Genomic DNA, 24,945 nt, shown 5'->3' with positions numbered 1-24,945 from the left:
GTTTCTGTTTCAGATAGTGATAGATGAAGGCCAAAAAGTGGGCAGTACCTTTCAAGGTGATCTGAATCGGGCAGGACAGGTGAAGGTAAGGCATGATTCAATTTTCTTCTGTGGTACAGAAACAAAAACAAAAAAAAGTCAGATCAAAACAAATTCCCCCCACAGGACTCATTTGCTATCTCTCATACAAAATTGGAGAATTCAGCAGATTTTATTGGTGTTTAAATATCTTGAAAGTATGCTTGGTCGGTCGGTGGGGTTCCAGGTCTTTTTCCCTGAAAGCTTAGCAAATGGAAGGGGTTCCTCAGTAGAGAGACATGACTCTACTCACCCTGAACATACACCGCTAAAAGAAATGGCAAAATAACGGAGTTAGGACCGAGACCGTCATGGTGAAGATCCATTTTTGCTGTCACTTGGATGCTAGGAAATAACTACAGTGATGTACTTACAAGCAATGGAAGCTTCCATTTTGAATTCATATGCCAGAGCCCACGGTCTGGGAAGTAGAGCTGAGGGATGAAAAATCCAGGCTCTGTTTTGAATTCCATTTACGAGATCTGAATCTGTAACTTTATGATACTTTGTTAGGAGCACGTTTTAGGTCACGATGAGCATTTCGACATTATGCCTTTACTCGACTAGGTCTCCTTTACGCCAGTGGTGAAATCATTTTCTTATTTACACTCTTTGATATTCACCGGAGATGAATTAGTTCGTGTCTGAAATGTTACCATTTTGTTAATCTAAAATGTCTCGTTGTCAGCTTGCTGCGGAGAGCAGGATTCCACGTGGACTAGTCTTTCATTGAAATGCTGCTATTGTGCCTGTAAAGGTCATCTGCTCTGCTTTTTACCTTTGAAGTAATTTTCAGTTTTATTTGCTCGGAAGAGAGAACACTTGATTTTCGGCCCTGCTCACCTCTCTTGTGATTTACCTGGGGCAGGATGATTTTGTTTCAAATGGACCTTTCTCTTCTGCTTTCTTTAGTTTCTTCTCTCTGACCCTAGAGTGAAAAGCCCATTATGGTAACAGCCAGACCCACCACCATCATTTGGTGGAGAGGCAAAAGCAATAAAACAAAAACCAACCAACAGAAAAACCAGAGTCACTGTTTCAGACTGTCTTGGGAATAAGGTATATCCTGGCAGAGAATCTGGGAACAAAGTCTCTTTTCAAAAACTCCTCAGACCATCCTTTCCTCTCAGTGTAGAGATCTTACTATGGTGCCTACAAAATCCAGGCCAGCTTCCAAATTGACTGCTCCTTTCAGATGTTTTTGGGAAAGCAGTGAACACAAAGGCCGTTAGCTGGGACTCAAGTTAATGAGAAAAGTAGATTCAGTGGCTCACTTTGAATTCTGTGGAAGTGGGTTCATTGATTGTTAATTGAAATTTTTTCAGTAGGCCTCATATACATAACAATGATGTTCATCTCTTTTTAGGTGGACAATTTCCTTGATTTAGAAGATTTGGACAAAGATGAGGAGACTCAGCCCCAAATGAGCAAGGGTATGCTTTGTTTCCTCTCTCTGCTGCTTGACCTCTTTCCAGAAACTACAAATAACACTTTAGACAGCTTTTTTCTTTTTCTTTTGGCAATCCCTACCTGCACCTCCCCTGATGTAGGGAGAACTATAGTCCTGTAATTTCTTTTTCAATAACAAAGATTTCAGCTGAAAGGTCAAAGCCTATTGAAGGTTGTAAAGTCTTTGGTCTAAAATGAAATAAAGATGCCCCTTCCTGACCCCACCCCATGTGGTTGAATTTTGGATAATTTTCTTAAGCCATTTGAGTTCAAATCTTATTTCTTAGAAGCATCGTGTAAATTGAATGATTTCCGAGTGATCCATAAAATATCAATTGATCATAAAAACCACAAAAATAGAATTCATCGTAAAACAAAAACATAAAATCAAATCAAAATCTGCACTTTTATAAATATTTATCAAATATGTAAGCCAAACACCTAAGACTAAAGATATATCGATAATGTTTCTTTTAGGGCATTTTCCTACTTAGGCTGGGCTGGGAGAGGCTTAATGCTGGTCCATTGATATTTATGTAGATGAGACCTTTTTCCTTTCCTGCTTAACATTACTGTGTAAACATAGGCCTCCTTTGTGGCTCAAAACACCTTCGAAATATGTTCAAAATTAGAGTTGTTTGGTTTGAAAATTCTCATTCCTAATTTAATAGGCAAGAATATCTCAAAGTTAATGTTGAATGATAGGGAAGGGGCAGTTTCTCTGGGGCTTTGTTTGCTGGTGTTGAATTGTGTACAGTCTTTAGGTAATTATAACCATGGACGACGATGAGTATTGTTGGGAGGGTGGTTTATTTATAATCACACGGACGTTCCAGTGCGGGTGTCGTTGGTTCGCAGAGGGTGACTCTGTAAACTGTTTGCAGGAAAGTCCCTACTCTGGCTTCTCTGGTTGCCTGAAATTGAGAGGCTTTGGGAATTGGAAGCGATGAACACTTTTACTCTGCTCAGAAACATCACACTACTGCACTGAAGGGATTGTTTCTCATGCACTCTGTTAACCTATAAACTTCGCAGATTTTTTCCTTACTTACTTGGTTCAAGTGAGATCAGAGATCTAAAGGAATCGTGCTCCAGAGAGAGGCTCTTTTAACTTTAATACCCCAGGCAGCTCTGAATTTCTCTGTATGAGCAACTTAAGGGGTCTGATAGGATCAGAAGGGGTGGCTAAGGACTGATCAGGAAGCCGAGTTTGTAGAGCAAACACACTGTTTTGGGGAAGTGGAGATGTTAAAAATGCAGATTCCTGGGTTCTATTCCCGAGACAGAGGCTGACTCAGAAGATCTTTGGTGAGAGCTAGTGCTCAACGTTTTTAACCACTACCCCAGGGGATGCCCATACAGTTGTCTGTGGAGACAAATGGTTTGAGTCTGCAAGTGCTACATTTGCAACATACATTTAATATTCTAGGAAGGCCCCCAAAGTAGACGGGATGAGCATTTCCTCTATGGCTCAAATCTCTTGCTTCCTGCCATTAGCAAGAAAGTGTGTATTCTGGCATAAACTCACAGAGGTGACACACATGATTTTGGTTATAGCAGTCTTTCAGATTAGCCTTTTTACCTTTCCCACTATTTTCACATCGTTTTCTTTAAACATTTTTTCAAGTGGTGTTTTTTTTTTTTTTTTTACTACCAGATCTATTTCTTTAGTTTAAGAAAATAGTATGCACACATCTTACTGCTATGGCAGATTTTTCCAGAAATCAGAGAACACGCAGCGTTGCCTTTGTGTATAAAAGGCTGCCGAGGCTGAACCAGGTCTCGGTGGACTTGAAGGAGCTAGTCACCCCCATGCCATGTGGACAGCAGGGTAAAAAGGCCTGGCTGAGCAGCAACTCCCGGCTTCCACAATCTACTCCAATTACTGAAAAGACCGGGGCTTTGCAATTTTCATAATGCACAGTCTGGGTCATTTGAAAGGGAAAAAATAATTAGTTTGTGCCAAGGTGAATTTTCGTTTGGGCTCAATTTGTATTACACTTCAGGAATGTGAGCAGAAGGCGGATATTTATATCAGATGGGAAATGTGACATTTGAAATAGGCAAGTTGCTTGTATAATTCTGGCAGCTAAGAGGTTTACTGATTAGATTCTGTTGTTATTGTTTAAGCAACAGATTTGCCCAGGGCAACAAGGAAGAGTTGCGTATTGTTTTTCTATCATCGATTTTATTTGTTCACCTTATTTGCTTTCATAAATCGTCTCCAAGATTCAGGAGCACGGTTCTCTCCTGGGATGCGGCTTATCACTTTGGCAGCTCGGGAGGAGACAGGTTTTCCGAGGAGCCAGCTCGGGGCGGCGCTCTCGAGCTGTTGTCCGAGGGAAACGTGTGCCACCAAGTTTGGTGCCCTGTGTTTCTTGGACATCAAATTAACCACTTTTGCCTCCTTTGAATTTAACCTGACGGTTAACTGTCACAGCCGACTCTTATCCAGAAAAATTGTTCCTTGGAACAGGTCTTAGTTACTGTGCTGAAGCCTCAGAGCAGGAAGAATCTTTTGGTCTTTAGTCATCCCCTCCCACTGCCCCCCCACCCCCCCCATTCAGTCCAGCCAGTGCTCTGGCTGAGTGCAGGGTGACTGAAGAGAGTTCTTTGAGGCCTACTCAGCATCAGCTGTCTTTCACGGGCCTCCCGACCGGTAGCTGTTCTTGTGCTGTGGTTGTGCTGGGTGAAAAAGGGCAACTGACTCTCGCTCAAGTGTTGGCAGCCTTATTTGATTTTCATTTTCTTTTTTTTTTTTTAATGTTTTATTTATTTCTAGGAGAGAGAGAGAGAGAGAGAGAGAGAGAGAGAGACAGCGTGAGCTGGCCCTCTCCACAGAGCCCGACGCGGGGCTCGAACCCACGAACCGCGAGATCATGACCTAAGCGAAAGTCGGACGCTTAACCGACTAAGCCACCCAGGNCCGACGCGGGGCTCGAACCCACGAACCGCGAGATCATGACCTAAGCGAAAGTCGGACGCTTAACCGACTAAGCCACCCAGGCGCCCCTGATTTTTCATTTTCAAGCTCTCCAGTACTCCCAATTCCAGTGAAGGCATCTGTCACCTCTTTTTAAAAAAATTCTCTCGGGGCGCCTGGGTGGCTTAGTCGGTTAAGCGTCCGACTTTCGCTTAGGTCATGATCTCGCGGTTCGTGGGTTCGAGCCCCGCGTCGGGCTCTGTGCTGACTGCCAGCTCAGAGCCTGGAGCCTGTTTCAGAGTCCGTGGCTCCCTCTCTCTCTGACCCTCCCCTGCTCACCCTGTCTCTCTCTCTCTCTCTCTCTCTCTTTCTCTCTCTCCTAGAAATAAATAAAACATTAAAAAAAAAAACATTAAAAAAAAAAAACTCTCTCATTGAGGTGCCGAGGTGGCTCAGCCGGTTAAAGGGACAACTCTTGATCTCAGCTCAGGTCATGATCTCACAGTTTGTGGGGTCCAGCCCTACCTTGGGCTCTGTGCTGACAGTGTGGAGCCTGCTTGGGATTCTCTCTCTCCCTGTCTCTCTCTCTCTCTCTCTCTCTCTCTCTGCCCCTCCCCTGCTCTTGCTCTCTCTCTCTCAAAATAAACTTAAAAAAAAAATTCTTTCCTTCTTGGCAACTTCAAGCGCTTTTACAGCCTGTGAATGGCCTGGGACTCTTATTCACAGACACGTAGCATCTGTGACTGGAGCCTGGAATATAATGACAAATAAGCAGGTTGAGGTCTGTCCTCATGCAGTTCATTAACTTGACATTACCCAGATATTCACAAATGTAGGATTGTAAGTTGTTTTAGATCTCATGAGAACATATGGCAGGGGAACTTAAATTTGTATGTGGGATCAGAGAAAGCTCTGCCAGAGCCTGAGATCTAAGGATTTGTAGGTGAGAGGGGTGAGGCTCAGGATGAGGGGAGGCTGGAAGAGTCCAGGAACAGCATAAGGAACAACACCTGTAAAGGTCCAGAGCTCAGAAAGACATATTTCAGCCAACTTACAGCTTACGCATTTTGTTTATTTATACTTGGAACAGTTAATAATCATTCTTTTATTGCCTAGAAGATTACTAAAAATATTGAGAAAGAAAAATCCTTGCTTCAAAATGTTCCCCCATCTCTGTTCCTCCAGTTTTTTTTTCCTGTTCTTTCAATTTTTATATGTGCAAACTTACCTATCTATGAAGGCCCAGACTGAAAGCCACATCAGCCACAGGGCAGACCTGCCACCCTATCCTCATGATTATATGAAGAAACTTCCACTCCATTCCCAAGAAGAGAACAAAACTGGGCAGATGTTTCTGCCATTTAACATCCTATGCCTTTTTCTCCCCAAGGGAAATGTAAAACTGTCTCTATTTACCGAGATTGGGAAAACAAAGTCTGTGTATATGGTTCAGTCCCTTTGTTTCGTCTTTTGGGCTCATGCTATTTGGAAGATGTATGTCTTCTCACCTGTGTCTTTGCCATCTTTCTTATAATAGACACACTAATTTAGTTGGGGCCCGTGCCTACCTTCTCCAGTGATTTTCAACCTTAGAGACACAATGGAATAGCTTAAAATAAATAAATAAATAAATAAATAAATAAATAAATAAATAAATAAGCCTGGTTCCTACCTTTGCAGATTCCTTTTCATGGTCTGGTGTATGTCCATTTTAAAGCTTCTCAGTGATTCTCCTGTGCAACTGAGGCTCACAATTGAGATTCTCCTGTACATCTCTAGACAGACCTCTGGAGCACTGCTCTCTGAGGCTCTACTTGAAGGGCTTTAGGGATGTGAAGCACTTCTTATACCTGGAGAGATATGTTTCCCCGTGTGGACTTTCTGTCAGGTGGAATAGCCCAACATCTAGACTTGTAGGGAAGCTTGATACATAGAAGCCCAATCTGTGACTACAGGACAAGCTCTATTTTCAAATTTGGTTTTATTGGTTGGAAAGCTCGTATTTTCATCCATATCCTTCTGACTTCTGTACATATTTCTCTTTTGTTTCTGTACTTAAAGATAGAGGGATATGACTTATTATCTCTGTCCAATCCCAACTCCACACAATGAAATGAGCCTTCATTGTCCCCACCATCTCCTCGGATGGTCAGTCATCTTCCTCCTTTTGCACTTCCATTTTATATATTCTGCGATTTTCTTTTTTCTCAAAGCAAGTGTTAATGTGTCTCCTGAAAGCAGCATATACTTTTTATGTATGCATCGACATACATATTATAATTCTGTATTTTAACTGGAGTGTTTAGTTCGTTTATACTTAATGTAGTAGCTGATATGTGTGGCTTTAAATCTAGTATCTTACTACTTTATTTTCTATTTGTCCTGCCAGTTTAATGCATCTTCCTCCTCTCATTTCTGGCCTATTTTGGATTAATCAACTATTACTGTAACATTTCAGTGCCCGCTCACTTGGCTGGGTTGAGAATTCTAGGTTTGTAATTCTTTTCTTTCATTATTTTACAGAAGATATTCTATTCTTTTCTGGTGTTAATCGTTGAAATTGTTGAAATCCAGATGCCAATCTTACTGTTGTTCCTGGGAAGATTATGTTTTTCCCCTCATTTAGCTGCTTTTGTAATTCTTTCTTTTTGTTTTTCAGTAATTTCACTATGACTTGGCATTGTTTTAGTTGAATTTATCTTACTTGGGATTTCTAGAGATTTTTGTTAAGTACTGGGAAATTCTCAGCTCTTGTCTCTTCAAATATTATTTATGCCTTGACCTTTTCACTGTGTCCCATATATCTATCTTATATGTTTTTTTCTGCATTTTCTAGCCTTTTTAATTTTCTTTCTTGCTTCAGTCAGAATATTTCCTACTATATATATTCTAGTTCATGAATTCTTTTACAAATTGTGTCTATATTTTGTTAAAGCCATCAATATTTCAGTGATTTTAGTTAAAAAATTTTTTTTAATTTATTTGTTTTGAGAGAGAGAGAGAGGGAGTGAGAGAGCATGGGGGAAGGCAGAGAGAGGGGGGAGAGAGAGAATCCCAAGCCAGCTCCACACCATCAGTGCAGAGCCTGATGCAGGGCTTGAACTCATGAACCATGAGATCATGACCTGAGCCAAAACCAAGAGTTAGAGGTTTAACCAACTGAGCCTCCCAGGTGCCCCTCGGTTGTTTTAGATTTTAAAAGAGATCTGGAATAATCTATTTTTATAGATTTCAGTTTTGTACTGAAATTCGCCATTTTTGTAATGTATTTGGGGGAACATAATCAGTTCTTTTAAAGTTCATGTCTTATAATGCCAATGCCTGGGACCTCCTGTGAGTGTATTTATTTTATTCATTTTCCCTTTTGATCTGGTGTCTTTGTAAACCTGGCAATTTTTGTTTGAATGCTGAACAGTGTATATAAAATATGATGTAGGATCTGGATGATGTTATCTTTTTCTAGTGTAGCTTTTCCTCAACATTTTGCTGGCAATTATAGTGGTAATAGATCACCTTAATCCAGTCTGGGGATAGACTGATTTAGGATTGGGTTGAAGGCCTTGTGGGGGCTGCTTTACTTCTAGTTCTTGCTTATTCCCAGGGTGTAGCCCTTCAAGGTAAATTGTAGTCCCTCCTTCTTGGAGGCCCTAAACTCTAATTTTTATCTTCATAGCACTATAACTCTGTTGGTAATTCTGCTAAGCCTCTCAGCATCTTAGCCCCTCTCTTTGCTTTTCAGCTTCTCAGCTTCTGGTTGCAAATCAGTAAATGTTATCAGTTGAAAAGCATTTTAGACTCTTGGACTCATTTCTCAGTACTTTCCATCTCTTTGGGATCTTGGCACCTCAAGTCCCGGGCTGCCCTGGTAGCTTACGAATGTCTTTAAGTAGTTGATTTTTTTGGTAGCTTATCCAGCTTTTCTAGAGTTATCGGTGGGGGGTTGGACTGATATTAGCTAGACCAGCAGACCCCTTGGGATGTGGTCTAGAGACTCCTATGGAAACCCCAAGGATTGAAGGTCAAATGTGTTGATGTTTGCATTGATGTAGGTAAAGATGCTGGTAGCTTAGTGCAAGTCAAGGTAGTGGCACAAAACTATACTAGTAGTCATTGTAATCTTCACTGTCATGGATCTGTATTTCAAATAAATGCCAGTTTCCATTGAAAATGTTCTTGATGAAGTGGTAAAAATGATGCATTTTGCTACATCTTGATTCTTGAGTACACTTTTTTTTTTTTTTTAGCATCTTGTGTGCTAGAATAGTAAGTATGCATAAAGCACTTCTGGTACATTCCGAAATACAGTGGTTGTCTCATGGAAAAATGCTTGTGTGATTGAATGGTATTCTGAACTAGGTTTTTTTTTTCTTTCATGGACATGTAACATTTTTTAATGTAACAATATGAGTGGAACAACATTTTTACTTGAAAGAATGACTGACAGACAAACTATAGTTCTCAAAAATGAATGAAGTGAGCCCATCTCTTCAAGAAAAACAACTAGTAGTGTTCATGGCCAATGATAAAATTGGCAATGGACCCAGTGAAAATTCATTTTTGGAAAACTTGTAGCTAGTACTGTGAGCTTGACAGCTTCCCAATATCTAAAGGCTTTTCTGATAAAATTCGTAATGCTAGCTAATGTGACTTTTATACTGTATAATGAAATGTGTCAACATTTGGAATATCTACATCAAACAGTGAACCAATATTTTCCAAATGACCAATTTATGATGTTACAAAATTATGCATAGGAGAAAGATCCATTCAATGTGTAAGATAGACCAATGAATTTTAATGTAGCAGTATGAAAAATTCACTGAAATGGTTTCAGATTGCACATTGAAACTATTTTTTAAAACTTTATCATTTGTCAAGATCTGGTATAGCATCAAAGAAGAATATCCACAATTATATAAAAAGACTATTAAAGTGCTCCTCTCTTTCCCAACTACATATCTGCGTGAGACTAGATTTTCTTAATTTACTTCAACAGAAGCAGCATATTCCAAAATTGAATGCAGAAGCGAATATAAAATCTAGCTTTTTTCCTCTTAAGGAAGACATTTACAGATTTTAAAAATGTAAAACAGTGCTTTCTGCCCCACTATTTTCTTTGTTTTTGGAAAAGAGATTTTTCATAAAAATACTTATTTTACTATATAATGGTATTATTGTTACTAATTCAATAAGTATTTATAAATTTCTCAGTTTTAATTTCTAATATGGTGAATATTGATAGCTATAACCTCATAAACAAAAAGCTCTTTGGGGTCTTCAAAAATATTTAAGAACAAGAACCAGTGAGATGGACTCTCATAGCTGAAAAACTATGTGCCGAAAGTAGTTCTTATCTATATTCTCTTTGATCTGGGTGTTGCCCAAATTTTCAGAATATTTTGGCCATTTTACCTAGCAACAAAGGAACAAACTGATTAATTTTTATGAATATGCCAGGCAGGGGCGCCTGGAAGGCTGAGTCAGTTAAGGATCCAACTTTCTCTCTGAAAATAAATAAATAAACTTATAAAAATGCCAGGCAGATTAAAAATTATTATCTAAATGATCAGATATCAGGTAAATTGCTTACTTAAAAATTTTTTTAAGGTTATTTATTTTGAGAGAAAGAGCATGAGTGGGGTAGGAGCAGAGAGAGAGGGAGAGAGAATTCTAAGCAGGCTCTGCGCTGACACAGCACAGAGCTCAGTGAGGGGCTTGAACCCACGAACTGTGAGATCATGATCTGAGCTGAAATCAAGAGTCAGATGCTTAACTAATTGAGCCACCCAAGTGTCCCTAGATTGCTTACTTTTTAGTGGTGTATTCGACTATGTGATGATAGTTTTTGAATTATGATTATTGACTTAATATGGAGGACACACGGCATCAACACATAGTTTGTAAATGTTGAACTTCTTACCATTAGTCGAGAAAGAAGACATTGGAATGTTTTCAACCAGTCTTGCCCTTGAAATGTTGAGATTCACTTTTGAGCGATGCCTTGACTCCACAGTGCACATGATCCAAGCGGGACAGCTGGAAACACGTCGTTGGTGGTATTTAGTTAAGATGAGAAAAAGGCCTTTGGTTGTTTCAGAAACAACCATTAATAAGATCAGATTAAGTTTCACGCAGCATTTCAGTTTTAGAGAGCGAGAACTTCAGAAATTGCGTTTCCTCCCATCAATGAATACAATCATTCCCCCCCCCCCCCGCCAGAGGATGTGAGTAACTCACATATGATTTTAAAATGGCTGAAAGATGAGATAGCCTTCTTCATAAAATATGCTTTACCAGACTATTCCTGTATGTATTAGTTTCATTCTTCTATAAATCTGTCCTCTTTAGGGGTAAAGCTCTTCAGTTTTGTCCTCAATTATTCTCAGATTGATTTTACATATGAAAATCTTATCCCTGTGACAAAATTTAGTTTTAGTGGATAAGGATTATACATAGTTTACATCATCCACAATGTTCTATTGGTAGGCAAACTGTTGATATTTTTGGTTCAGTTTAAAAGTTGAGATGAAGGGGGGCACCTGTGTGGGTGGCTCAGTCAGTTAAGCATCCATCTTTGGCTCAGGTCATGATCTCACGGTTCATGGGTATGAGCCCCGCATCGGGCTCTGTGCTGACAGCTCAGAGCCTGGAGCCTGCTTGAGATTCTGTGTCTCTCTTCCTGTCTCCCACTTGCACTCTGTCTCTCTTTCAAAAATAAATAAACATTAAAAACAAAAGTTGGGATGCAGGGAATTCATTTCCTATCTCAAGTATTTGTTGAGAATTTGCTATGTGTAAGGTGCTGTGTTAGGCATCTGTGAATATGCATTTGTGCATTTTGCTTTTATATTGAAGAAACAAATGACAAGAATTTAAAGTGTGGAAGAAACGGAATCTTATTGTTTTGAGAGAATTATTTCCATGGCAGTAGAATCTTTATGAAAGAAACCATTTTTATTGAAAATCCTCCGTCGTCTGCAAACATATTAGGAAGGCAAAGAGTTTCAGCATAGGAATTAGAGAGTTGTCTTGCTCGGTGCATAATACTGTCAATCAGATTTTAAATAGCTCCGAAAGCAGAATTGATTTTGATTCACATTTGAACTGATGTTTGTGCTGGCAGCCAGCGGGTCTGGTAGGTACTGGTTTTCACACTAAGAGGCCCGGACCTTTCTCTGCTTAGGTTTGTTGTTGGCCGGCCCCTGACCAGGCTTGTATCAGTCCTAGGCAGTGCCACTGGGGAGATCAATGGGACAGCTGGCTTTGAGCTCATAAGCGGGTATATTAGAAAGCCAATCTTCCCATCAACCTTACTGAGTTTAAAACTCAATGTTTTGTTTAAATGAAACCATGCTAATGTGCTATAGTAGTGACATTTCTTGGCTCTGAGTTCGGATGTATAATCTGATAGAGTTAAATGATTTATGTAATGAAAATGCTTGTCTAGAAGGAGTTCATCATGTGGCATCATGGGCTCACAGTCTGGGCTGTGCTGCCATGTAGCCCAGCCCTGACAGTTTCTAGCTGTGGCACCTTGAATGAGGTTACTCTCAGTGCTTAGAGCTCATTGCCCGGGAAACAGGAAATAATAGTGCTGTTGGGAAGATCAGCTCAATTAATGCATCTAAAATGTCAATTCATATAAGTTTTGGATATTATTATTTTTATTTCTGCTAATTAATTAGATCCCATTTTCAGGTTCCAGTAATTCATCATAGCAGAACTACCTTCTTCCCCACACCCCTACCTGCACATGCTGTTTCTAGGCTGACTGTGTTCTGTTGCTGGAGTCCTGAGAACTTTGTAATTACACGTTCTGTGAAGGTGATATCTGCAGTGCTGAGAGATGTATTTCAAATAAGTTTCGGTTTTGGAATATTAATACCTGCTTAATTATCTCCCTTTACGTGCTGCCATTGGCAACAGCCAAGTCGTGCCTGTTGTTAATTAATCACTTCCACTGAGAGCTTAATTAGTGTCTTCATTAGGATCATCATGGAGTGGCAGGCAGCGTCATCCTGAGCCAGCTGTAAGTTATTGGCTGGCTCCAGCAGCCCGTCTAGACTTATGAAAGCTTACACTGACGAGGAAGCCTGGTGTGCTTCCTTTCTTTTTTTGTTTTATCCTCCTAAAAGAAAGTTATGGAAGGGGCGCCGTGATGGCTCAGTCAGTTAAGCATCCGACTTCGGCTCAAGTCAAGATCCCACTGTTAGTGGGTTGGAGCCCTGCATCCGGCTCTGTGCTGACAGCTCGGAGCCTGGAGCCTGCTTCAGATTCTGTATCTCCCTCTCTCTCTGCCCCTTACCTCCTTACCTGCTTTCTCTCTCTCTCTCTCTCAAAGGTGAATAAACATTAAAAAAAATAAAGTTGGGGAAGATCTGACCGTGATGCATCCATGTTATTTCACACATGCAAAAATAAGGCAACATATCTACTTACAGTGGATAGATCAAAAAACCCAGGTTGGTTATTGAATTCTTGTCATGGTACTGAACAAGCTGGAAACAAACAAATTGTTTGCAATGTCAAAAATCAGACCATGGATCTTGTCTGTGACAGAGCGTTTCATTTTTTCTGCTGAAAGATAAAGTCCTTTCCTTCTGGCATCATTATTTTTTTAATACACACAGATTTTGAAATATTGCCAGAGTGTTATGGGATGAAATCAGCCCTCCCATTTCCTGTCTCTCCATCCCTTAGGAAAATATGGGGAGATGAGGCAAAAGTAGGCATCTTCTTGGCTTACTTTCCTGCAGAGGTAGAAACTGGGTTGGGGGTGAGAGGCATGAGCAAGTCACTCCCTAAACAATACTTCTCCCAGACCTTTTAGATGGAATGTAACCTTGGGACAATAAGATAAAAATAAATGCACCGATGACTTCTATTTAATAAAAAGGAATCCCTTGGACCAGTCCCCAAATGAGGACAAGCATTGTGAAAGGAACCTACTTTACTTGAGCATTTTTGCTTCATTCTTTTGGCTATTGTAGGCTTCTAGGTGATTTAGTCAATTGTGAACTTGGTGAAAGGATCAAGTGAAATATTTTGTTTCCGACAGATTTGCTGCTGCTTCCAGGAGAAGTGGAGGAAGACATCTGCATGCATGTTCCTTCTTACATTCCTTCCGGAGCCCAGCCCATCACCTCCGGGGTCGAGCTGGCGCCCATTGGGAGAGGAGCACACAAACAAATGGAAGAGGTACTCCACGGGGAGTTCAATTGGTTTTGAAATTGCCTTGATTTTGTAACTCGTCTTTTCAGAGAAATGCTACTATATCCATGTGCTTTTTAATTTTTCTTAGATTGGGGAAAATTTTAAATTCAGGTTGCTTAATTGCATCACTCTGACTGCCATCTATCTCTAATGGGTATACTTCCTTTTAAACATAGAGAGCAGGGCACCTGGGTGGCTCAGACGGTTGAGTGCCTGACTTCAGGTGAGGTCATGATCTCGAGGTTCTTGGGTTCAAGTACTGTGTTGGGCTCTGTGCTGACAGCTCAGAGCCTGGAGCCTGCTTCGGATTCTTTGTCTTCCTCTCTCTCTGCCCCTCCCGAGCTTGCATTCTGTCTCTCTCTCTCAAAAATAAACATTAGAAAAAAATTTTAAAAATACGGAGAGCTATTATGTTTTTATGTGGAAACTATTTTTAATTCATGATATATGCCATGTTACAGGACAGTGTTGCCTGGGGTCTTATGCAATAGATTCTCTCTTTTTTGGTCTGGACTGGCCATTTTCTTTTTACTCTTGTTTCCAAGGTCCTATAAACATCTTGTGGTCATTAAGGTAAGGCCAAGCTGTTGTTGCAGAGAATCCCAACAATTAGTTCAGTGGCTGAAAAGAGATAGAACTTTATGTCTCTCATACAACAGTCTACGGGAAACCTTTTTTTTTTTCCTTTTATAGTTTATTGTCAAGTTGGTTTCCACATAACACCCAGTGCTCATCCCAACAAGTGCCCTCCTCCATGCCCATCACCCCCCTTCCCCTCCCCACCGCCCGTCAGCCCTCAGTTTTTTCTCGGCATTCAAGAGTCTCTCATGGTTTGCCTCCCTCTTTCTCCCCAACTATTTTTTTCCCCTTCCCCTCCCTCATGGTTCTCTGTTAACTTTCTCCCATTCCACTTATAAGGGAAAACATATGGTATCTCTCCTTCTCTGCCTGACTTATTTCACTTAGCATAAAACCCTCAAGTTCCATCTATGTTGCTACAAATGGCCAGATTTCATTCTCTCTCATTGCCATGTAGTATTCCATCATATAGATAAACCACATCTTCTTGATCCATTCATCAGTTGATGGACACTTAGGCTCTTTCCATGTTTTGGCTATTGTTGAGAGTGCTGCTATGAACATTGGGGTACATGTGCCCCTATGCATCAGCACTGCTGTATCCCTTGGGTAAATTGCTAGCAGTGCTCTTGCTGGGTCATAGGGCAGTTCTATTGTTAATTTTTTGAGGAACCTCCATACTGTTTATGGAAAACCTTTAAAGTGAGCATTTGGCACCATTCTCTGGGGTCATCAGAGGCCCAGATTCCTTCTCTCTGGATCCGTACTATGCCTTCGGACATTGTCCTCCCATGTATGTTCGAGATCAGGCGAGTGCCCTACCTGGAGTGGCAGCGGAGGCGAGCATGGGAACAGCTGTTCCCCTAAGACTCTTCATTTCTGCTTATATTCCCCTGGCCTCCACAGACTGGCATGTTCCCATCGAGCACAGGGGGGTGTTAGGAAGGGTCATCCAGTTGTGTGCTTCACTATCAGGGAGAATGGCGTCCCTGCCACATAGCTCTCCCACTTGCACATCTAGAAAGTTGCCTTTTGCAGTCCTTTGCAACTCTTCTACATATACTTTATAAACACGCATAGCCCAGGCTACCGGTGGTGTTGGGTAAGGACCTTTATCGCCCTGTTTACTCCAGCATCAAAGAGTATCAGCCACAAGAAGCTGTGAAGGGCTCTTTATTATTGCTTCGTAATAAAACCCCCAGGGAATGATTATTTGATCATCCAATTACTACTAGTGTTGTCACTTGAAGATATTCTGTTATGGAAGCAGTCGTTCAGTCAAAGGTAGTCCACACATTTTGATTTTAAATTGCTTCTTTCTCATGGAACTTTTGTTTACTGACTGCACAAAAGTAGGTCTAGGATGCTTGCAGGCTTATATTAGCCCCCCGAATTGGTTACCAGATAAACTGGTTGGGACAACCACTTTTCAATGTGCTTTTTGAATTACAGATTGCTTTCTCTGAGTAATAAGAAATAAAATTGCAGTGTTATTTCTCACAGGAATCAGTTTCCTTTAAAGACTTGTTCACACTCTTGACTTCAGTTGTGACCATACAAATGGATGGACCAGCCAGTGGCCATGGTACCTAGTGCCACTATAGGGATTGTTATAAAATTGTTATAAAATTGTTACAGAAACTGAACGATTCTTAGAATCTATCAAATAGCCAGTAAAAATGCAAGTTAAAACCTTGTATATGATGGTATCTTTAAAAGGTATCGATTTCTTCCCAGAAAATGTGAACACTTTTAAAATGTTGGAATCAAAATGATGTGAACAATTTTTGTGTTGGCGAACTTCTGAAACAGAGATGAAGGACTTTTGCTGTTTTTTCGAATATCTAGAATATTTTGGTTGGCATTTTTATTTCTAACCACTATCTGTAAGAGAAACTTTTCAGAAATGTCTAGAATCATAATAGTGCACCAACTCTGCCTTGGTTTAACAGCCTTAATCATATTTAAGGCACCCACTGCCAGGAAAAGATCCAGTAATCAATTTCTAGCAAATATGTCTTGTAAGGATCTACCAAGGGACTTCTGGGGGCCCGAAATGATAGCTGAGTTCTGTGACTTCAGTGTCAAAAGATGAAAATGTCTTGACTTCCTCTTAATTGCCTAAGAAGAGGCCACAACTTCCTGATACAGATTAGAACAATTTAATTTTTTCTGAATTTTATTGCTGGGTTTTATACATACGCCTCTCCCCCTTAGAGTCAAATGTTTTCCAAGAACCTTCCATTTTCTATTTGTGAATACCCTCTTGCCTTAGTTATTCTGTTTTGATGAATTTTAGACAGCTTTATAGAGAAAAAAAAATCCATATTAGGAAGACGAAAAATTGTGTGTTGCTCCTCATAGAAGAAACTTTTGTAGTATTTCCACGGGAGGTCTCCTGTTTTTCTAATGCATAATGGGACTCTAAATTTTTTCACCTATAAAGACGGTTTATTTACTATATTAGTTTGTAAGATAGCCTACCGCTAAATGCTGCTCTTATTGATTTGAGCATTAGTTCTGTTTTCTTTAATTTGCCTGTGTGGTACTATGAATGAAAATGATTCCTCCTGTAACAGGGTCTCTCTTAGAATAAGTCACACGAGCAATTTTAAGGAAACGGGCTGTTTTCTAACAGTGTGCAAATTCTATTCCCCGAGAGGCTACGAAAAGATTTCAATTAGATTTGAAATGAGACCCCTCAAATCCACGTATTTCCTCTCAGCTCCTTAGGCAAAAATAACAAGTTAATAACTTAATTCACAGTTGTTTTCTTTTTTGTAGCAGGGGATTTGGTTTTCCATTGCACAAATTCTTCTCTTTGAAATAAATCAGAATTTCAGTTTGTAATCCCCAAACCTTGGAGTCGTATAGCTTAGACCCCTGAAATGAACCTAACCCGAAGGAAGAGATTTCCAGTGTTTGCCACTGAAATGCGTGGAATTGCAACTTTTACTGTAGTTTAAAAGCTTCCATTTAGAAGATCACAGCGATGTCTTCTGAACTGCAGTGTACATCTGCTTTGAATTACCTATGAGCCACTTGTCCGTGAGGACTTTGAACTCGCTGATGTGTGTCTTCATAAGCTTACTTTTCATGAACGAGCAGAAAGGTAGGAAGTAGTGCCGAGTTCAGTGCTATGCATATGGTAGACACGCAGTAAGTATTGAATTTACAAATAAAGAAACAAAACACCTCATTACCTCCTGAGAGTGTTTTTTTCTGGTGTAATAACATGGTAGGGCCCCTCTCCCTTTTCTTCTCTAGTGGTTCATTCTCCTCAACGTGTAAATGTGCTCAAGTCTCTTGCATCCTTGATGGAATGAAATGAAACAAAGGGAAAGGGAAAACAGCCTTCTCCTTACCTCAGGCCTTTGCCTCTAATCTCCTTCTGTTCTCAACTAGACTTAGAAACTATTAGACTAGCTGCTTCCTTCCCCGTCCTCCCTCATTCAGTACCCTGCACAGTGTCCTCAGCTCCAGTCCCCTGGCTGGATGTACACAGAATCAAGGTCCCGGTTACTCTCCAACTGCCAGATCCCAATGGACACTTCTGGGTCTTTATTTTAACAGATCCCTCTACCCTGTTCTCCCCACCGTGCTGGGTCCTGGTCCTATCGGCCTCACCTCAGTGCTCCCCACAGATTCTCTGTGCGTTTCTGTGTGTTCTTTCCCCACCTCCGTTGGGGGGTTCCCTCTGTCCATCCCTGATGAGTCCGTGTTGCTCAGGGTTCTGTGCCAGACCTCTTCCCACTTACATACACGCATCCATTTTCATCTCTAGGCCGCTGCCTTCTGCGCTTGCGTCTCCAAATCTATCTCCAGCCTCAGACCTTCTCCCAAGCTTCAGCTTCCTGTTTTCAGGCGCCGGTTGTTGTCTCTGTCTGGATTCCTTTCGGTCCCTTCAAGTCAGCATGCTAAAAACAGCGTATCTTTCTTTACCTGCTCGCCTTCAAGCGTTCATCCCCTCCTTCCCTTTCCATATCCGTATCAGCCATCAAGTGCTGCCAGTTTTACTTTCTGATATTTTCACATCTCTGCCCTCAGCTTCCTGTTCTCACCTTCTGTTCTCATTAGACTGTTACAGCAGGCTCCTACCTGGCCTCCCTGACTCCAAATCTACCCTCTGTAATCCTCGATCTAGACATAATCTCCCAAGAGGGCCGGGCATCTTTCTGTCTTGTGCAAACCTGTCTGTCCAGCATTGTCTCATTGTAGGTGCTCAGTGAAAATGTGAATGAATGAAGGAATTTACCTGACATGCACCGATGGCCAAGTATCTACTTTGCTTTCAGAAAAACTCCTTCAGTGACTTCATCATCTCTAGGATAAACAACATATTCCACCAGCATGATCGGGCACCATCTTTGTCTCTTGCTTCTGCCTTGACACTGAACTATTTGCAGAGCCTCACATGTGAAACTTTGTGTCTTATTTCCTTGGCCTGCTCTCTAGAACTCTCCTTATCTGCAAAGTTCTTCTTCCCTCAACCTTGTTAACTAACGTTACCCTTTAAGATTCTGCTTAGATATCTCCTATGCCAGGAAGCCGTCTCTGATTCCTCCCCGTTGCCTTCCAGTCTGGGCTGGGCTAGGTATCACTTCTTTGTCCCCAGTACCCCCTAACTGTGTGATTTGTACTTACGGTATTTTACTATATAACTTGTTTAAATGTCTATCTCCTTTTTCTGTGATTTCATACAAGTCTTCATCTTTGCATCCTCAGCACCAAGCACAATCCCTAGAATTTAATAGGAACATAGTGTTTGTGGAAAGAATGGAAGGCTCTTCCTCTGACATTTTTGAATCAGGGATGTACTGGCCACATTACAGTGATACCCTCAAATGGTTTAAAATGTCTTGAGTACCATCACATTATGGCATTGCAAAATGAAATTAGTCCATTCTTTTTTTAAAACAGTTACTGCTATTCTTGGTTTCTTGCCTTTATATTTCAGCATTTAACTGATTGCCTGGGGAATTAATCCAACAACAGCTACCATTAATAACTTAGTTTCTAGGTGAAGAAATTTATGTTTTTAAGTATGCTTTTATAACTTTAAGTGTATTATAAATGAATAACTCTGCTGTTGGCATCAAATTTATTGACTAGCTAAAAACGTTATTCCTTGCTATTGTTTTGGTTAATACCAAATGATTGATGAAGAGAATTATGCTCCACAACAGAGAAAAATTTAAGTGTATTTAAAAAAAAAAAACCTTAAAGGAGAATAAGATTTTTCCACTCAAGGATAAGCTTCTACATCTCTAGTACCATAATGTTGGATATTATGGCTGCAAGATATGTTGGGACCTTAGGGAATAAGGAAGTGATGGGTTGGGCCATATGTAGAGCTAAGTTAGCTATGGGAGTGAAACCCACCATGCAAGCCTTCCTCTGTCTAATACAAGGTGGGTCATGAGTGAAGTGATGAGCGGGGAGGCAAGTAGGATTTTCCGGAGAGTGGCAAGACTCAGTGAAGGGAAGGTGGGCTTCAGCGCTTCCCCTCTGTGCTTCTGTAACCTGGTTTGCATTTCTCTATTGGAGAGCATGGCACATGATGTTGAAATCATTCGCTTGTGTCTTCTCCCTGAAGTTGGGAAGACACAGTGTTTGTGGACACAGATTTTGCTGTTTTCATCCTTGCATTCCCCATCTTTAATACATATTACACATTCAGTAAGTGTTCGTGGAGGGAGCAACTAAAGGGGGGATGGGAACGTGAGAGTTGTTCATGTTATGTAGGGGGAATGTGAGACGCGTGGTCTGACACTACTGGGGTTTTAGCACAGCAAAGGGATTTGTCTCCTTTGCAACTGCCTTCCAGGGAGGCGGGTGAAGGCAAAGTGACTGCTAACGTAGTGAGAATGGCTTGTAAGGTTTAGGTAGGCTTTAGAGACCAGCGGAGGGCAGGGGCATTCAAATTCCTAGAGCAGCGGGCACATAGGGGTACTTGCAGCCTGAAACTTGGTCGACAAGTAGATGCCAGGACTTTAACCGGGCATGAGAGGGCAGCAAGAATCCCATCAGGCTGGATGCATTGGTAGAGATGGGGCTCCTCCTCATCCTCTCCCAGGATCTGTTGGAATCAGCTCAGGACACGGTGTGGCCAGGCCCGCCAGCCCCGGTGCTTACTACTGATCTAGGTGGAAATGACCAGGCTGCTGATGTTCAGAAATGAACATATTGTGTCATTGTTGATACGTTTCCTCATTCGAGCTGTTAACAGTATTATCCCTCTGTCATGTTAATTGTGATGGTAAATTTAATCTTAGAAAGAGACCAAAATGGACAGATCAGTTACCCTGCAGACTGATGGACATCCTGTGTACAGCAGCTCCTTCAGGACAATCATGCTATTACATGGAGCCTGGAATGCGTTTCTGATGAGAAGCTATGAGAATTGCGTAGCTTGTTTAGAAAAGGTCTTTTCTTCCAAGGAGCCATGACTTGGCTTAGTGAAAAGCTCCAGGTTGATTCCTACTGGTATTTTTGTTGAAAAGGTAAAGTTTGTTCTCAAGCAGATTGCCCTGGATTCAAATCTTGCTTCTCTCCCTTACTAATTGTGTAGCCTTGGGCAAGTGCCCTCGTCTTTTAGAGCTTCAGTAGATGGCCTATTTGAAGATGACTGCTAATGCCCACACTGTCCCTGGTTCTGGGGCTGGCACACGGTGGGAACTCAGCCTGCAGCAGCTCCCATCATTACTTTTGTCAGGAAAGCATGCAGACACTTTCACATAAAGAGGAAATGAGCACGTCTCTGAAATGTGTTCTCTTGCTGGTTTTACAGAGAAAGGACGGTGGATGGCTGTGTGATTGCTGCTGGCACTGCGCTCCTCACTGCAGGATGCAGCTTGCCAAAAAGATAGGAGATACCCACCTTTCGTGTTTGTTGTTCCACCTTTAATAACAGCACACATAGTGTCTAAGCTACACGCTTGATTTTCAAGAACATTGCAAAATCCACTCAATGAGATAATTTTGAATGCAAGAATATTTAAAGCTGATTATAGCTTCAGGGCATTTTTTCCCCCTCATTCTTCCATAAACCATGGTTTTCAATTATTTTAGCATCACCATATGGATTACAGAGCTACAGAGAGGTGCTGGATAATTTCATTGTATCACACACCATTTGCTTTGGGAGAGTCTATTTAAGGGGTGATACAATGTGATTTAAGATATTAATTCTCTTTTTGTTTATTGGAGAATATGCTTCTTTATCTACCTTCCTTTAGGAAGTCTTTAAAACTCACAGATTATGCATAAATAGATACAAAATTATTACATTGCTTTCCAGCTACTCTGACTTGTAGATAAATTCTGTAAAAGCTTAAAAATTCTTGGTAGGAAATTGGGTGCCTGGGTGACTCAGTTGATTAAGTGCCCAACTTCGGCTCAGGTCATGATCTCGAGGTTTGTGGGTTTGAGTCCCACATTGGGCTCTGTGCTGACAGCTTAGAGCCTAGAGCCTACTTTGGATTCTGTTTCTCCCTCCCTCCCTCCTTCTCACTCTCTCTCTTGAAAATAAATAAAAATTAAAACAATTTAAAAAACATTTTTGGTAGGAAAAAGGGATCCTGGACTTTTTAAGCGATAATATGTGCTTTAATTCCCAATGTTATTGGCCCAAGAGTTATAGGTGTTTTCTGAGGAAATAAGTTTATTGAGTGTAGAATATTTTTATCTTTGAAAATAATTTTTTTGAGGGATGCCTGGGTGGCTCATTTGGTTAAGCACCTGACTTGCAGTTTCGGCTCAGGTCATGGATCTCATGGTTTCGTGAGTTCAAGCCTCGTGTCAGGCTCTGTACTGACAGTGAGGAGCCTGCTTGGGATTCTCCCTCTCTCTGCTCCTCTTCTGCTCATGCTGTCTCTGTGTCTCTCAAAAATAAATAAATAAACTTGAAAATTATTTTACTGATACAAGTTTTTTTTTAATTTAAAAAAATGTTTTTTTTAGTAAATGGTAAAGGTATATTTAAGGTTGATCAAAATCTTAAGGTATATCTTCTCTAGTGTAACTCTTAGTTTTTCCATGTGCTTCTAGCCCTAACAGTACAAGTGGTAAAAATGTAATGACTGTGTGCAAGAGAGGCTTTCTGATTCTTGCCATAGGCGGAATTAGTTAATGATATGCATTCAGATGCAGGATGGTACAAATGGGGCATATTAAGAAACTTAAATTAGGTCAGATTGAATAATTGAATTTATTCCTTTACTTAAAAACAGCTTAATCAGCGGAGAGTGCTGAAGTTAAAAAAAAATTGAATTAAATATTAATAGGGAGTTTATGTTTTCAACTTTTTCCAGTGATTGTAGGATTTTTCTCCTTTATGACCTCTTACAGGTACTTGGAGATGAAGTTCAGCCCTTCTCACTTGATGAAGAATTTGATTATGATGCTGTGATGCTAACCCCCAAGTTCACTCCTGCGGAGATAGACGTGCTCACACAGCTGTCCAAGCAGCAGAGGCAGGTCACCAACACAGACTTAGAGGAACCCCACGACTGAGTCACCAAGACACCTTTGTGTTGTTGTTTATCGTGTTGTTATTCAAACAACATTGGAATAAAAGGTGGACCTGCTAGAATTCCCTTTGTGGAAATGTACTTGTGTGTTGATCGATCAGGGTGTTGGTCTGTAGGGAGATGTAACCAAGAAGACCAAAGAGATCTCTGCACTTACAGTGTTCTCTTCTGTCACAGTGTGCTGAATCCCGTGGCAAGTGGGAGAGATGGAGGTGGCAGAGGGGGACAGGAAGTGACACCTACAGAAGGGCCCATTTTTTTGTTTTTTTAATTAAAAAAAAATTTTTTTTTAATTTGAGTGTAGTTGGCACACAATGTGATGTTAGTTTTAGGTGTACAACATAGTGATTCGAGAGTTTGTACATTACGCTCCGCTCATGACAAGTGTAGTTACCATGTGTCACAGTACAATCCTACTACACTGTCTACACTGACTGTGTTCCCTATGCTGTGCCTCTCATTGCTGTCACCAGAAGCCTGTATCTCCCAGCCTCCTTCACCTATTTTTCCCATCCCTCTGGCCCCTCTCCTCTGGCAACTGCTTGGGTTTCAGCCGTCCCACGTGGGCACCCTCTGCTCCCGGCGCTCGGGGACCCCCTGGCCTGCCCACGACCTCAGCCCCAGCCGCCCTGCCGGGGGACAGGTGCAGAGTGCAGAGAGCAGAACACAGTGTGGCACACGGAGAGGAACCGGTGGTGCCGGGAGGTCCCTGGTCCCAGCTACGTAGAGACCGTGGTGCAAATGTGAGTGCAGAGAGGCTGGGCTTCTAGGATCGATCAGGAAAGGCTTCGCTGAAAAAGAAGGCATCTGAGAATCGATGATGTGTCATCTATTTAATTCTTGTACTTTCTTATTGCCATTAGGCCACGTGTGATGATGGTTACAGAGTACAAGGAATGATGTCTATCTCCGGAAGCTTAAGATACCATTTCAGAAGGCAAGACCCAGATAGAGAAGGAACTGGAGAATGTCTTATGAACAGCTAATTGTGAGGCAAACCCGTACATGTATCAAGGGAAGGAGGAAAGCACAGTGAGTGCACAAAAAGGGGGATTAGTAGGTCTGAAGTAATCGTTACTATTAAAGGGATCAGTGACCAATCAAATATACAAAGGCTTGATAAGTTTTCGCGCAGGCCTGTGCTTGTGTGTGCTGTTTCCATTCCTCACAGAGAGTGTTCTTGATTTAACATTGTGATAGAGTCAAGTGATTCCCACATGTATTTTTCTTTATCTAGTCAACAAACTTTCATAAAGCACCATTTACATGCCAAACCTCAAACTAGGTAATGGGGATGACGTAGTAAATTAGACACGGTCCGATTTACTGGGGACCGATTGACTGAGGAACTGACTTTGAAATGTTAATTTTACTTGAAATTAAAAAGTTGATGTCAGGTACAGCATGGGGCATATAGTCAATAACATTGTATTAACTTTGTAAGGTGACAAATGATAGGTAATTAGACTCACAGTGGTAATCATTTCACCGTGTATACGAATACCCATCCTTATTTTGTACGCTGGAAATGAATCTACTGTATGCCAGGGACAAAGAAAAAAAAAAGGGCACAAGTCTTTTTTTTTTTTTTTTTTTTTTTTAAATTTGAGACAGAGAAAGTACGCAAGCAGAGGAGAGAGGCAGAGAGAGAGAATCTTAAGCAGACTCCATGCTCAGCACAGACGCTGACGGGGTCTTGATCTCACGACTGCAAATTTTGACCTGAGCTGAAATCAAGAATTGGATGCCTAACCGACTGAGCCACCCAGGGACCCCACAAGTCTTTTTTGAAAAAGCTGATGCTTGATGCAGTTATGATAAAACTTTCAAGTAGGTTTGGAACAATGTGGGTATAGGGCTGTATTTTTTCATCTGTAAATTTTATGACAGGTAAATACAGATCAGTTATTTCTGATGACAACTTAGTACCTAATTTAAAAATGCTCTAAGTGTAAAATACACATTGGATTTTGAAGAATTAAAATGAAAAATTGTAGAATATTGTATGTTTTATATGGACTACATGTGGAAATGATAATATTTTGGATATACCAGGTTAAATAAAATGTATTATGAAAATTCATCAATTTCTTTTTACCTTTTTAATGAGGCTATTAGAACATTTAAATCGACACCCGTGGCGTGCATATCTTTGACGGCACTGCAGTAGGG

The 24,945-nt window shown here is 40.9% G+C and overlaps 1 protein-coding gene across 6 annotated transcripts in view; it reads left to right on the top strand.

The window, feature by feature from the left end:
* LOC120232541 (intraflagellar transport associated protein) overlaps positions 1 to 22,835 on the top strand; it is a 65,665-nt gene extending 42,830 nt beyond the window's left edge. For all 6 annotated transcript variants that reach the window (XM_039233328.1, XM_039233322.1, XM_039233327.1 and 3 more), the window contains 4 exons: positions 14 to 85; positions 1,445 to 1,511; positions 13,509 to 13,648; positions 22,592 to 22,835. In XM_039233328.1, the coding sequence (XP_039089259.1) occupies positions 14 to 85; positions 1,445 to 1,511; positions 13,509 to 13,648; positions 22,592 to 22,756 (444 nt within the window). In that variant the 3' untranslated portion in view covers positions 22,757 to 22,835. The remainder of the gene's footprint in view (positions 1 to 13; positions 86 to 1,444; positions 1,512 to 13,508; positions 13,649 to 22,591) is intronic.
* The last annotated feature ends 2,110 nt before the right edge of the window (positions 22,836 to 24,945 follow it).

Source organism: Hyaena hyaena, unplaced genomic scaffold (assembly GCF_003009895.1).
Source record: "Hyaena hyaena isolate Hyena2069 unplaced genomic scaffold, ASM300989v1 scaffold_74, whole genome shotgun sequence".
NCBI classification, from domain to species: domain Eukaryota; kingdom Metazoa; phylum Chordata; class Mammalia; order Carnivora; family Hyaenidae; genus Hyaena; species Hyaena hyaena.
This window is presented reverse-complemented; position numbering and strand designations above follow the sequence as displayed.